This window comes from Syngnathus typhle, linkage group LG20 (genome assembly GCF_033458585.1).
Source record: "Syngnathus typhle isolate RoL2023-S1 ecotype Sweden linkage group LG20, RoL_Styp_1.0, whole genome shotgun sequence".
Classification (NCBI taxonomy): Eukaryota; Metazoa; Chordata; class Actinopteri; order Syngnathiformes; family Syngnathidae; genus Syngnathus; species Syngnathus typhle.
Window position 1 is genome coordinate 302501 of NC_083757.1, and position 14459 is coordinate 316959.

A 14459-nucleotide genomic window follows, 5' to 3' on the forward strand; every position below is an offset into this window, starting at 1 on the left:
ATCGACACCAGCTGCTTCCAAATTGGCAGCCACGGGCCACTTTTGTGGCGTGCGGGAAGTCATTATTCATTCCAGCCAAGTCAATCAATTGCTCACCTGCATCTCAGAGCAGCTTCTGTCAGGATGAGGGGATACTGGGATACCGGGCCCCGCCGGGCCCCGCCGGGCCGGGCCACCCCCCGGCACCTGACGCTAATGTAGATTGTGGATACGCTTGCTTGTAAATGGACAGCAGCTAGCGGGAGATTAGCCCTTATCTGGAGCCATGCGTGGGATAAGGCTGAACACACAGCGCTCATCACAAGTCAGGTAGCTTTAGGATCCTGTGGTCCCACCTAACGGCTAATGGGAAAATCAAAGGCTCGTGCTGCCTGTCTGAAGCCCGCCCCAGGGCCAAAGCTGTTAAGTGACTGCCCGCCTCACTCCGGATTTGATAGCCCGCCTGTCTTTCTCTCGCCGCCTCATCAAAGCAGAGCGGCCGATAAATGCCAGCCCTTATCCGTTACCCGAGGCCTAATTGGCCCTTTCGTTTCCTATCGGATCACTTCAGCGCCTCCGACCGTGCCGCATTTGATCCAATAGGGGTCAGCCAGCCATCCTTTCAAGACGGAGGGAGGGAGGGGGGGGGGGGGGGGGGGATTGGAGGGAGGGATTGGAGGGAGGGGGGACACGCATTGTTACACACGAGTTACCGACCATCGGCAATCTGAATGACAAAGAACGGCGCTTTCAAATTGAACTAACACATGCTCAGCCCACAAATACAAGATTGCAAATAATAGATTGAAATGGTATTGACCACAGACGAACATGACATTCCAGACTCCATCGAGTCAATACATAGACAGTTTACATCTTGAATTGTAAGAGTCAGTCACTTTTTGTGTGTGTATCTTAGCGGGCGGGCGGCCTCGGGCGTGCTGGGCAGGCAGGCAGGCAGGCAGGCAGGCAGGCAGGCAGGCAGGCAGGCAGGCAGGCAGGCAGGCAGGCAGGCAGGCAGGCAGGCAGGCAGGCAGGCAAGGCAGGCAGGCAGGCAGGCAGGCAAGGCAGGCAGGCAGGTGATTATTTGGAATGTAAAGCTACAGTATCTGCTGCCTCATTGTCTGCCCTTTGTTGTAAAGGTCATTTACAAGAGCGAGCGAGGGAGCTCCAATTTGTCAGGCTCCAAAGAAAAGAGCGCCGCTATCCAAACAAAAGCTATACAGGTCAACTTTGCCCGTGTCGAGACCTTGTCTTTTATCTGGCTGAATGATGGTGCTTTTGGAAGAATAATGTCCACTTACAAGTCTTTATTGTTCTCTCTCTCTGCTTGATGCTATATAAGACTGATCCATCGCGACTGACGTGCTCACAGATGCCAGGGAGGAAGCGGGCGGGCGGGCGGGCGGGCGGCTGAGGAGCTTGACTCTTTTGGAAGCCAAAAAAAAACAGCCATGTACATAGATATGCTACTTGTAAGAAAAGCAAGCCCAAATGTCGCACACTCTCCCACACACACGCGACGGCTGCCTGGCTTTCTACCACATATGGCCATTTCTGGTGCTTTCATTAAACCGTGACACATCCACAACTCATCCCACTTGATGTCAGTTGAGCTTGCTTTAAATGTGGCAGCCTGTTGTATGAGAGCATTTTGCACATCTGTGAGAACAGCTGCAGCATGAGATGTACGCACGCACGCACGCACGCACACACGCACACACACACACACACGCACACACACACGCGCAGGCAGGCAGGCAGGCACGGGCTAATTGTCTTGCTACAAAACCTATTTGAGATGGATTATAAAAATAATTGCATTCTAGGATTTGCCACTACTGGCCAGTGTTTACTTTTGAGGAGTAATTAGCTGCCATTCTAATTTGGAAATCAAGTCGATGCGACGGCGAGTTGCTTGAGGATGACTTGATCAATTGAATACGTACAGTTTGGGCTGATTCATTTGAGTTGGAATTCTAGAAAAGAGTCTGAGTGACGATGACATTAGAAGATGGATTTGAAAGCACGCCAGATGTTTTGAGTGGAAATTGACATGGAAACATTCTAATCTCCAACCATGAAACGCATCGTATTTACTACCAGTCAAATGGATGCCATTAACTTTCACCACGGCAGAAGCGCAGAAAAGCCAAGTGGAAAAGCAGGATAAAGGCACGCATGCATGCATATCATGGAACACGTCATGTGTTCTCAGATCTGGCTGCACTTATTTGGTGGCTCCGAGTGCAGAGAAAGAAAGCACAAGCACTTCCCGACGGCGGAGTTGCTAATGTTTACAATGGTGGGTGACCCTGAGCTGAGCTGAGCTGAGCTGAGCTGAGCTTTCCCCTCAGCTGCATGAAGAAGAAGGTGAAGAAAAGGGAGCAAATCCATCAAAGTGACAGGAGAAATGAAGGGTGAGACACTTGACTACCTGTAAGGAAGTACTCCTTTCACCCGTAATTGTTTTGATCAATGTATGAGAGGAATGAAAGATGAATTGCACTTCTTCTCACGGCATGTCCATGTGCTTTAGCAGTCCTTCCTTGCTTCCTTGCTTCCTTGCTTCCATAGAGCCAGCGCAGCGGCTGCTGCAATTGTGAGCCCCGACATGTCCCCACAATGGGGAACAGATAAGGACTCCAATCGGTCGAGTCAATCATCAATGCAGGTCTCGAGAAGGGCGAGGGCACAGCCATCTGCACTCTCATTTATTGATGGCTAAGCAAGGAAACACAGCCAACCGTATTGTATTTCTTAGCAAGCGCCTGGGAGAAATGTAGCCATCATCAAATGGAATTGCATTTAAGTTTTGAAGCCACCCTTGGGAGTATCGGCAGCTAGGAAATGAGCTTTGCTCCGAATCAGCGTTATTGTGGCTAATTCCATTCAAAATACACACAAATGGCCAACGTTGCCTTAATATTGGCTGCACGCACGCGCATCGATGGATGAATTCCACCACACGAGCATAGCGGTCAGTCAAACGTTGCCGCTCCAAAGCGACACGGCCAATGATCGATTGAATAAAATTCACTGTCCTGGCACTGGCCAAGGTCTCTCGCTCTCTGCGCTTTGTGTTGTCTGCAAAACAAGCTTGCTCCATGTTCATGTCTGCACGTTATGCCGCTTGTATGGATGATGGGGAGCAATTAGGTGCTCCCTCCGTGTGTGTTCAAGCACGCTTGCAAGTTTAGCAGGGGAAGACAAATGATTAAAGGAACTAACATAATCTTTTGCGGACCTCAGCCACAATCTTTTGTTCCCATTTCTACCGATGAGTACGTCATCTTTACTTGTGTAGCCTAGCCGGCCGGCCGGCCGGGTGCAAAGGCTGTCGTGGTATCACCGCTACCTACGTCAAAGCAATTTCAGGAATTTGAGCTAAACCACTGAAAGGATTCATCCACAAAGTCAAACTATACTGGATCAGGGGATGTTTGAGAATAGTTGCCATTTTTCACATCACGTCCTGAGCGTTGTCAGTCACCTGAATGTTGAACAGAGGCTGTGATTTACCCAAGTCCAATTCCTTGTTTGGCACGCTCAAACATGGCCAATCAAACCTCGTGAATTTCCCGCCCGCCTACAGAGACACCGTTGTGGCGTTATCAAGGTGCCCGATTGCAGGGAAGCCTTTCTGGAGCCTCTGGAACTGGGCCATAGGTTGCCTGAGATTTTCAAATGGCCTTGGACGGACGGCGGCAAGCTCCATCTCTGACCTCTGAACTGTGAACACAATCTCGAGCGCAAAACGGATGAGGGAGTAGAGGCTAGCGCGTCATTAATCATCCCGCTGCTGCACCACGCGGCACACAAACACTTGGCTTGACTTACATTTGGGAGGAGATGCCTCCCTCTCCATTTCACACATCCAAATCTCTGCCACGTTTTTCTCTCATCTGGATGGGAAATGTTGAGTGGAAAAACACGCCAGGAGCTTAGTGTGCCCCTTCCTTCCTTCCTTCCTTCCTTCCTTCCTTCCTTCCTTCCTTCCTTCCTTCCTTCCTTCCTTCCTTCCTTCCTTCCTTCCTTCCTTCCTTCCTTCCTTCCTTCCTTCCTTCCTTCCTTCCTTCCTTCCTTCCTTCCCGCCTTCCTTCCTTCCTTCCTCCCTTCCTCCCTCCCTTCCTCCCATTCCTCCCTCCCTCCCTCCCTTCCTTCCTTCCTTCCTTCCTTCCCTCCCTCCACAGTAGGTAGGCCACTATTATCATTGACTTAATAGGCAGCCACCAAGGTCAAATGTTGTTTTTGGCTGTTTGCAAGTGGACGCCAAGGCCCCTGGGGAGATAGATGCAGGGAGGGAGGTAGCGAGGCAGCGCTCACATCTCAGCCAGCAGATCACGCAGGTTACGCTTCACGCCGGCCGAGAAAAGCACCCACCACAACAAGCCCGGGTCACCTTGAAGTGTCAATTCCAAATGATTACTAGAGATTATGCAATGGGGGGAAAGCAGCATTTGGTTCCAAAAGCATCTATAGCTCAGTGATGAATCGTACGTCCCTGCTCATAATTAACATGGAGGCTTCCTCGGCGGCATAGCAGTTGATTTAGCGAAGGGGGCGCAATAAAACATTTGTCAGATCATGTGATGCGCGGAATGGGAACACACTCGCTGATTATTTTGTCATTAGCATTCATGCATTATTACTTCCGTCAAGGGGGTTTTTGCTTTTCATTACCGCTTAATGTTATTTTTTCTTTCTTTCTTTCTTTTCTCAGTGAAAACATCCAAATCATGTGTATTGTTTAGTGGATTTTGTCAAACGGATCTGAACGGCTGGAGATAAACAGCACGAGGCAATCCCGTTCCATCTGCAAACAGCGGTGGGAAACTTGACAAATGTCACGCTCTTACTTGCGGCGGCGGCGGCACCGACCACGACACGTGCCTCGCGCTCGGTGCCAATCCGGCTTACGGCCATTGTTTGCCTTCCAGCGCATTCCAAAACTATGGATGGCCACTTGCGTGAAGACTGGAAATTCACTTCACTGAGTTGGCTTTAAAAGATCAAGCAAGGAAAATACGGGGGGGGTTGAATGCTCACGAAGAAAACAGCAACTCATCTTAGTGCTTGTCGCCTGCATTTGTAGCATATGTACGCTTGTGTGTTTGAAGCGAGACAACACCTGAGCCCATGAAAATGGTTCAATTGACATGTTGATAATGCTTAAAAAAAAGAGGGTGGTGGGGGGGGGGGGGGGTCACGGTGCTTTACAAGTCTGCGCGACCCCCCCGCCCGCCCGCCCGCTCGCTCTGCACATGCAGCACTGGCTGCTTGGCTACATTTGCTGCCTTTGATAATAACAATTTAATCATCAGCGATGCCCCCCGGCAGATAGCACTGCAGTGGGTGGCGGCAAACAAAGAGCCCTCCCTGCTTGACTTTATTCTTCCTCATCTGGATGACAGATGCTAAGCCATCAAGTCTTCAATGTTTATTTCTACAGACGTACGTACGTACGTATGTATATTTGGGGTCCTGACGGACAGGCACATTTAGAAAAAGAATGACACAAGTATGGGCTTCTGTTTGAAAGAATGTAAAGAAAGGATTGAAAAGACTTAATGGTGCCTTCATCATGAAGACATTCAAATGTTTTCACTCTCTGATGGGAGAAAAACGCTTGATGCCTTTGTTTATACCATGACAATGCGATCAAACAATAGAAAACAAGTGCTCTTATTTTGTTCAATGGTCTGATGGAGCAACGCCAGACGGGATTTTGCTCTCCAGGAATCAAGCGCCCCCCTCCCAGCCACCTCCGTTAATTGAATGGTGAACCCGTAGGTGAGCGAGCGAGCGAGCAAGCGTGTCCATGCGCCGCTCCGTTTGATAGACTGCTCGCTCGCGCGCGCGCTCGGCCGCCTACCTGGGCCTGAGCTCTTATTCAGGTCAAGACACGTATCTCAGCAGACAAGAGGCTTAAGTGGCTTTAACACCGAGTAAAAGCATCAAAGTTCACCATTAATCCTTGCTGCTGCGGATAAGGCAGCTTGTTAGCGCGCAGCACAATAGGCTCCCTTTGCGCGCGCATTTCTCTGTACAAGAGTCCATTTGGAACTACTCATTTCGTTTCGGGGTGAATAGTACTGAGGATTCTTTTTTTTTTAATTTCATTTCATTCTATTTTTTTTTTCCTGGAATGCCTGGATATGAGGCGTGACCCAAAGTCAATCTAAACTCGTGTTCCTCTATCCATTAACATTGACCTATGAAAGCACATTAGGACATGAAATGGACAAATACTTGATATCGATGAACGTGCGCTTTAATATACTACGCATGTGTGGAAAGGTGGACACAGTAATAGATTGTATCTACATTTGTTGTCGATTATTTGAAGGCGGTTTTCATCGATTGAAAAATACACACCAGTCCAGAGTGCATCGTTTTGCGTGGATTAAAAAACACAACTTGATTGAACAATTTGTTCGAATCAAGAAATAAAAACAGATGTATTTTCTTAATTTGTAAAATCACAGCAAAACAATTCACAGGAAGTAAAATGCACTTTGAAATGGATTGATGAGCAATTGTGTGAAGCCTATATTTCTGTGCGTCAAGTTACCGACAGGAGCTTTGCACTCCACCAAATAGAAACTGGGCTTTCAAGTTCCAAAAAATACAAACAGCACGAAAAGTTGGATTCCTGTCTAATATGCCCTCTGTCTATTAATGCAAAGAGAAGCGACATTTAGTTTCTTGGCGGCCCCGTGAGATGCTGTTACGGACGGGCGGGCGGAAGGAAGGGAGGAAGGCAGGAAGGAAGGAAGGAAGGAAGGAAGGAAGGAAGGAAGGAAGGCAGGCAGGAAGGAAGGAAGGAAGGAAGGAAGGAAGGAAGGAAGGCAGTAAGGCAGTAAGGCAGTAAGGAAGGAAGGAAGGAAGGAAGGAAGGAAGGAAGGAAGGCAGGAAGGCAGGAAGGCAGGAAGGCAGGAAGGCAGGAAGGCAGGAAGGCAGGAAGGCAGGAAGGAAGGAAGGAAGGAAGGAAGGAAGGAAGGAAGGAAGGAAGGAAGGAAGGAAGGAAGGAAGGAAGGAAGGAAGGAAGGAAGGAAGGAAGGAAGGAAGGAAGGAAGGAAGGAAGGAAGGAAGGAAGGAAGGAAGGAAGGAAGGAAGGAAGGAAGGAAGGAAGGAAGGAAGGAAGGAAGGAAGGAAGGAAGGAAGGAAGGAAGGAAGGAAGGAAGGAAGGAAGGAAGGAAGGAAGGAAGGATGTCCCCGCAGAAACACGTTTTACATTTTATTACTCTTCCGCTTTGGATTGAACGCTATCGAATTATTGAAGTGCATTTTACAAAGTCTCACAAAGTTGTAAATACTAAATAGCATCAAATAAAATAAAATAGAGAAGAACAATCTTTTTTCAGATGTAGTTCATGAAGATAATATGAAGCTAAATGTTAGTTTGGAGAAAGCGTGGGACTTTTGCAAGTGCGCACTGAGACGAATGACAGACAGACAGACTGACAGACAGACACACTCCAAAAGTCCCTCCCGCTGCCCATGCATAGCGACATGACATGAAATGTTGGATCAAATCGATGAACGTTTTGTCTCTTGGTCCAACTTACCAGGTTTAGTACAGGCATGAGGAGGAACACGGCGCACCAACACGTCCCCTGCATCCTCCCTCCAGCTGCTCGCTCGCTCGCTCGCTCAAATTTCCTTCGGATGCTACGTGCTACGACTGACTGACTGACTGACTGACTGACTGACTGACTGACTGACTGACTGACTGACTGACTGACTGACTGACTCTATGGTAGGAGCATCAATCCACCCATGCAGGTGCGTCTACCTCACTGCGCGCTCAAGTTGTCAAACAGCCGGGCGGCGCAAGCCATGACCGCAGGCTTGCTGGAAGAGGAGGGGAGGATGCGAAAAGGAGCCAGCCGCTGACGGACCGAGTAAATTGAAGAAAGCAAGAAAGCAAGAAAGCAAGAAAGCAAGAAAGCAAGAAAGCAAAAAAGAAAGCAAGAAAGCAAAAAAGAAAGCAAAAAAGAAAGCAAGAAAGCAAGAAAGCAAGAAAGAAAGAAAGAAAGAAAGGCAGGAAGAAAGAAAGGCAGGAAGGAAGGGCAAAGAAAAAAAAGGAAAAAAAAAGAAGAAAAGCAAAGATTGGCGCTACAAACAGTTACGTACTTGGGAGCGTTAATCCAGGAGTCGCGCTCATAGTTGAGCAGCTGCCGCTGATGTGAAAGTGACACAAGGGAGCCTTCCCCTTTATAGCGCGCGCGTGTGCGCAGCCATGGTCGAGCAAGGGCGGGCGGTCGGTCGGTCGGTAGGGCGGTCGGTCGGTCGGTCGGTAGGGCGGTCGGTCGGTCGGTCGGTCGGTCGGTCGGTAGGGCGGGCGGCTGGCTGCCTGCCTGCCTTCAGCACAATCAGAGGGGTTCTCACACAAAAGGAGATACATGGGGCTCGCTCGAGTGCTGTGCATGGGGGCAGGCAAACGCAAATAGTTTGCTCAAAGTCAAATACTAGTTTCTTCTAACATTTTGAACTCACACTAAGAGTTTTACAGGGGAAATAATGAGTAATACAATCAATCACTATTTGAGGGGGACCTATTGTGTGGTCAATACACACAATACACTACTAAGTGTCCTTTCCCTAACGGGAAGACATGCAGCAATACATGTTTGCTGGACTATTTCTGATGTGTTACTTTTCACTGCATGGTGTAGAAAGTGCTGCCGCTGCCGCTGCCGCTGCCGCTGCCGCTGCCGCTCCATTCATCTGCCCACCCTGTGAGCGAGCAGAGGCAAGTTTGCACTCTTGCCGAGTGCGTGTCTCTAGGTTGGGGACAGACAGACAGACAGACAGACAGATAGCATCCTTTTTGTCACACGACAGCAAAGAAAAGACTTTCATAAATCCTTCCAGTCAGCCAGCCTTGCTGCTGCCTCTGCTGCTGCTGCTGCTACAACACTGGAGTGCTCTTCTTGTATTTTGGCCATAACTCAGACAGCTTGGCTGATGGGAACCTGCGCTGAATGGTCCAGATAGCCTTCACGGCGGGCCCAGTGTGACACGGAGAGACTGAACAAGGGAGAATAAATCACCAGGGCTGGCTTGCCTTCCTGCCTGCCTGCCTGCCTGCCTGCCTGCCTGCCTGCCTGCCTGCCTGCCTGCCTGCCTGCGTACTTCCATTGTGGCGCCACAATATAAAGCTACATTTCCTCCAAATGCATTGGTAGCAAGTTTGAAGAAGTGAGTTGTCGTGTACTAAGGGCCCATTTGCAAGAAGCAATAGGCCTGCAGCTGCAGCTGGCCAATCAACGCGCACAGAAAAAAAGAAAGGACTGACATGCACGTCTTGGTTCAAACACCTGCTTGGCTTCCTCTTTTGCCAGAGCAATTTGCTGATTTTTTTTGATAGTGGCCATTCATTAGCGGGCAGGCACTCGGAAATGACAGTGTAGGCACTTCCTAATGGCGTGCTTTTGGGCGAGAGCACAAAGAAAGAGGATGATTGCAGAGTTAGTGTCCGCCGAGCTGGCACGGAAACCTTCCGCCGGCTCGGCTCCAATTGTGAGGGCAGATGTTGCCGCGGGCCCTCAGGCAAGGCGCTCGCTCGCTCAGTGGCTGGCTGGCTGGCTGGCTGGCTGGCTGCGGCCCAAGCAGCTGCCGTGTCAAGCGTCGCTCGGCGGCTTGACCGCAAGGGCCGCACTTCAACGCCATGTGCGTACAACCAAAAGCCCGGCAGCCAGCCTGCAGTCACCGTCAAGGCAGCCAGCGCTTTTCACCAACCACCATGCATGCGGGGAGGGCTGACAGAGATGAATGGCTGAGTAGCACCGGCGGGCCGGCCAAAGGATGCAGCCGGCCGGCCGACCGGCTGGCTACCAATTGCTTCCTGGCCGCAATTAGCCTGACTGCAAAAGGCGTTTCGAGAAACACAAGTTTCTCTTTGGCCTGTTGACAATGTGAAGATGGAAAAGAGGTGGCTTTTTTGGGTGGGGCTCAACGTGGCGGATGAACTGTTCTGGTGGGTGCCGCAGTGGTGTGATTCAGAAACTTTGGATTTCTTCACTTGTGTTTTGCACAAGTTCATGTAAAAAAAAAAAAAGAAGAAGAATACTAAATCAAAAAAAATACTGGTGAGGGCTACTTGAGAAGTGCATGACTACATTGACAAGCTGTTGTTGTTTTTTAGCCATCCGAGTGAGCATAGCCAGTTGTATTTATTTGATGTGTCCTTCTCAAAATCGATTTTCGTGGAGACAAATGTACACACTGTGTGCTGCTTTCAACTATTTCAAAGATAAGTGACATTTTCATGGATGATACTAATGGACGGACCGATTTTTTGGGCCCAAACAAATAGCTAATCAGTTGACGTAGAGCGCATTTATGTGGAAAAAGCCATCTTTTGCCTGCAACAATTTGGGCACATGTGCGTCATCATATTTTGATTTCTTTCCTTGAGCTCGCGGCAAAGTCACATCGGATTGGAGTGGCTTTTACAGCTTTCCTTAATTGATTGGCCCAGCCCGGCCCGGCCCGGCCCAGCCCGGAGGACTTCCTTTTCTTAGCAGCGGGCGGGGAGTTAACGGAGACATGATTAGGTGAAGTGCTGATTAAATGAGAGGACCAAAAAAGGCAATCTCTGTTTCCATCTGATCTTAATTAGGAGCGCTGATGATAAAGGCAATTACAAGACTTCAACAAGCAGAGCACAACAATTTAAGGAATGGAAGAAAAGCAAATTGAAACATAATGATGTGAGCCACCGCCACACGCTTGCAAGTTATTGTAATTGGCCTTGACTTCATGTAACGCCATTACTCGTATTATTTTGAGGGTACATCCGTTTCCTATATTGCCTATTCTCAAAAGTATACAAACATAACATATATGTTGGATAATTACCAAGTTCTTCTTACTTGCCCTTCAAATCCAATCAACCTTTTGTCTTATTTCCTTAAAAAGACAACGCAAAAGAAATGCTCAAGTGCCTTTTGGGGCTTTTCTTTGCCCTGGTGAACTCACTCCAGATAGATCAATGGAGAAACCAAGAGGTTTTTGACTATCATCTACTCCAGGGGTGGGCAATTGCGCTCCTCGTCGAGGAGGCCGGCCGGTGCTGTCCTCCATCTTTTGGAGGTAGGCTGACCGTTTGAATCAGGTGTGTTGCAACAGGGTGACATAGAAAACGTGCTGCAGGACCCCGGCCCCCCGGAGCGCAATTGCCCACCCCGAGTAGATTCTACTCGGAAACAAGAGCCCGACTCTGAACTGCTTTGCCGCTCACTTTTAGATTGGGTCTAGCATTGACATCTAGTGGAGGAATGAAATACTGCAAATGTCTTCTTGAACAATGCATTGCATGCGCCCACAACACGCTGGCACTTGGCGCTTGGAAGAACCGACGTGCAGCGTGAAAGGAGACTTTGACCTCGGCCGCTTCAAAGAAAAACGAGGCAAATCGGCAAAGTGGGATGGGATGGGATGGGATCTTTTCTCTTCGGTGTTCGTAAAGCACTTTGTCATAAGGGTGGGGGGATGGATGGATGGATGGATGGATGGATGGAGGGATGGAGGGATGGAGGGATGGAGGGATGGATGGATGGATGGATGGATGGATGGATGGATGGATGGATGGATGGATGGAGGGATGGAGGGATGGAGGGATGGAGGGATGGAGGGATGGAGGGATGGAGGGATGGAGGGATGGATGGATGGATGGATGGATGGATGGATGGATGGACGGACGGACGGGCGGACGGATGGACGGACGGACGGACGGACGGACGGACGCATCCACGCATGGGTACTCTACTGTACTGTACGTACCGTATGGATGGATGGAAGGGCCACTAGTGTTGTTAGCCTTAAAGTTGCAGGTCTGTCAGCCGGCAGGCAGTCCCCGGTCGGAGGGAGGCCCACACATTTTCCAAGCAGCCACCGACGCCGTGCCGAGTGCCTGTAAATTCAATGATCCAATGAAAACTCGGAGACCGGGACATTTCCTCACTTTCCTAAAACCGTTTTTTCTTTTTTTTTAAAAAGCACGCATTGGACAGGATGTGAAATGCAAACATTTAAAAGACACTTTTAAAAAGAAGAACATTTAAAAGCTTGAATGTAACACATTGATGGAACTATGAATTGTTACAAGAGATCGAGGACTCTACTTTCATTTCTTTTGGGGTTTTCATCACTTTGTGCCCCAAACAAAAGGTGTCATTCACTTCAAATGGAAATACTTTGATAATCGTAACTGACCTAGAAAAGACCACGTTTGATATATTGTCAGACATTTGAATGCAGTTGTATAATATGCATGCATGTCATCTCCATGGTGACTGCCATCTTTGGCAAAAGTGGAGATTTTTAAACCATTCTGACATCATTCGTGTTAACATCTTGATTAAGGCAAAGGAAATAAAGGCGGCAAGAGGGTAAAAAAAGGACAAAGGGGAAAAGCGCAGCTCGCTTGACATCGCCGACCGACTGACCGACGGACCGACGGACCGAGTCTGTACTTGTTGGAGAGTGGTGAGGCGCAAGCAAGTACTCTTGAGAGATGTCTCCAATGATGATGCTGAGATTTGTCTGCGGCTTGATACTCTATAGCTCATTTTGCGATAGCAATGTGCAGCCTCGTGTCGCACGGAAGACGATCCCCTATCCAGGTAAGTCTTGGGAGCTTACCGTGGTCTCTTTTTCGGACTAGGTTTCATCGACAGTCTAACGACGTGCTTTGACAGCGTGTCAAGTGCACGTTAAGCCAAGTGGGAAACGATTTGCTTTGGTTTTTATCATGCAATGACTTTTTTTCCAAGCTAGGTGGGACACGATTTTGGATGCTTTTATATGACCTTTTGTCTATGTCAAGGTGTCCGTCGGTCCGTTCAACTATAGCTTGCGGGCCTATTGCGGCCATGTAGTCGTTCATTCTGTTGAACAATACGCCATATTTGGCCACTTTGAATTGTTTTTGTTTGTTTGTTTTCTACCTTTGATACATTCAGGTTAATGCTATCCACCTAATTTCTAGTGCCCCCCCCCCCCCCCCTTCTACTATATGTTTATGCATGCACCCTCTTCTAGATGTTTATGTAGGCGACATGGGCAAAATGATCAGGCTCCCGCAGAACGTGAGGATGAACTGATCATTGAATCAGGTGTGTTGAACAAGAGTAACTTGGAAAACATGTAGGAATGCAGGGCCCCCCCCAGGCCTGGACTTTGAGACCCCTGCTTTAAGGTTGCAAATGCCACCGCTAGATGGCAGCATCTCATTGCACAGAATGAGTGAGTGAGTGAGTGAGTGAGTGAGCGAGTGAGTGAGTGAGTGAGCGAGTGAGTGAGCGAGCGAGCGAGCGAGCGAGTGAGCGAGCAAAGGTGCTTCCGGGCCTGGCCAGGGATGCGATGCGATGGGATGGCCATTCACAGTTGAAAATTCATGTTTCTCCAAAATGTCTTGGCAACAACAAAGGCGGGTCAGTCCTCAAGACCTAGCAACTTTGATTGGCTTCAATTGGGAAAGCCAGCCGCCGCCAAAAAGTAGGTCAAAGTGTCACAATTGGTTGACAAAAAGTCGGTCACACAATTGATGGAAAGGAAGGCCACAACTATTTGCTTGTAAGATTTTTCCGATGGAGAAGCGGTTGTCATTGAGGCGATTCCAGTGTTCCCAAGTGAGCCCATCAGGACACTGCGCCTGTTAAGCAGCAAGGTAAAATGTCAAAAGCTTTCTTGTTGCCTGCCGCCTGATGCTTGATTGTATGGCTGGCCGGCCGGCCAGCCAGCCTGCAGGGGCAGCTGTACGTCAGCTCAGACGCGGGCGTGGTCCAGATCCCAGTCAGCCATTGCGCTCGCTACGACACGTGCCTGGACTGCCTTCTGGCCAGAGATCCCTATTGTGCCTGGGACCTGCTCACAGAGCTCTGTTCGGCCGTTGCTGCCTTGTCCGCCGACCTTACCATGGCCATCCTAAGTTTGAACGCTGTCTCCGCCTGTCCCTTACCTGGTACGTCATGGCATGTAGTGAGATCCTTGGTAAGAGTCGATCCTCGGATGGATTTTTTGGGCTCTCTTGAATATGGAAGGGAAACGTTTGGGCTCAGTTCTTATCAGCCACACAAATTGAAATCAGACTTTGGTGGTGAACAAGTCTTTGGCTCTAGGGGTCAACATGCTGCTGCCTTGCCAGGCCTGCTCCAACTCTGCGCAGGTCCACTGGGGCTTTGCCGACCGGACGCTGGAGTCCAGCGCCAAGTACCGCACGTACAGCCAAGGTCTGGTCATTATGAACGCCTCGGAAATGGACGTGAGCCCGTACACGTGCCAGTCCTCGGAAGTGGCTCGAGACACCCTATACCGCCGTGGCCGCTGATTTCTTCGGTGGCAGCGAGGGCGACGACGGCGGCGGCTCCTCTCCTTCGCCTCTGTTGATTTGTGTCCTTTGGCCACCTTTTCTGGTGTCAATGGTTTTGCCGTTTGCGCTTTGCCTCTCCCTGGCAGCCTTCATCGTA

The 14459-nt window shown here is 49.4% G+C and overlaps 1 protein-coding gene across 1 annotated transcript in view; it reads right to left on the reverse strand.

Moving 5' to 3' along the window:
• nxph1 (neurexophilin 1) overlaps nt 1-8192 on the reverse strand; it is a 12234-nt gene extending 4042 nt beyond the window's left edge. The window contains exon 1 of the mRNA XM_061268040.1: nt 7551-8192. Within this exon, the coding sequence (XP_061124024.1) occupies nt 7551-7604 (54 nt within the window). The 5' untranslated portion in view covers nt 7605-8192. The remainder of the gene's footprint in view (nt 1-7550) is intronic.
• Between the last annotated feature and the right edge of the window lie 6267 nt (nt 8193-14459).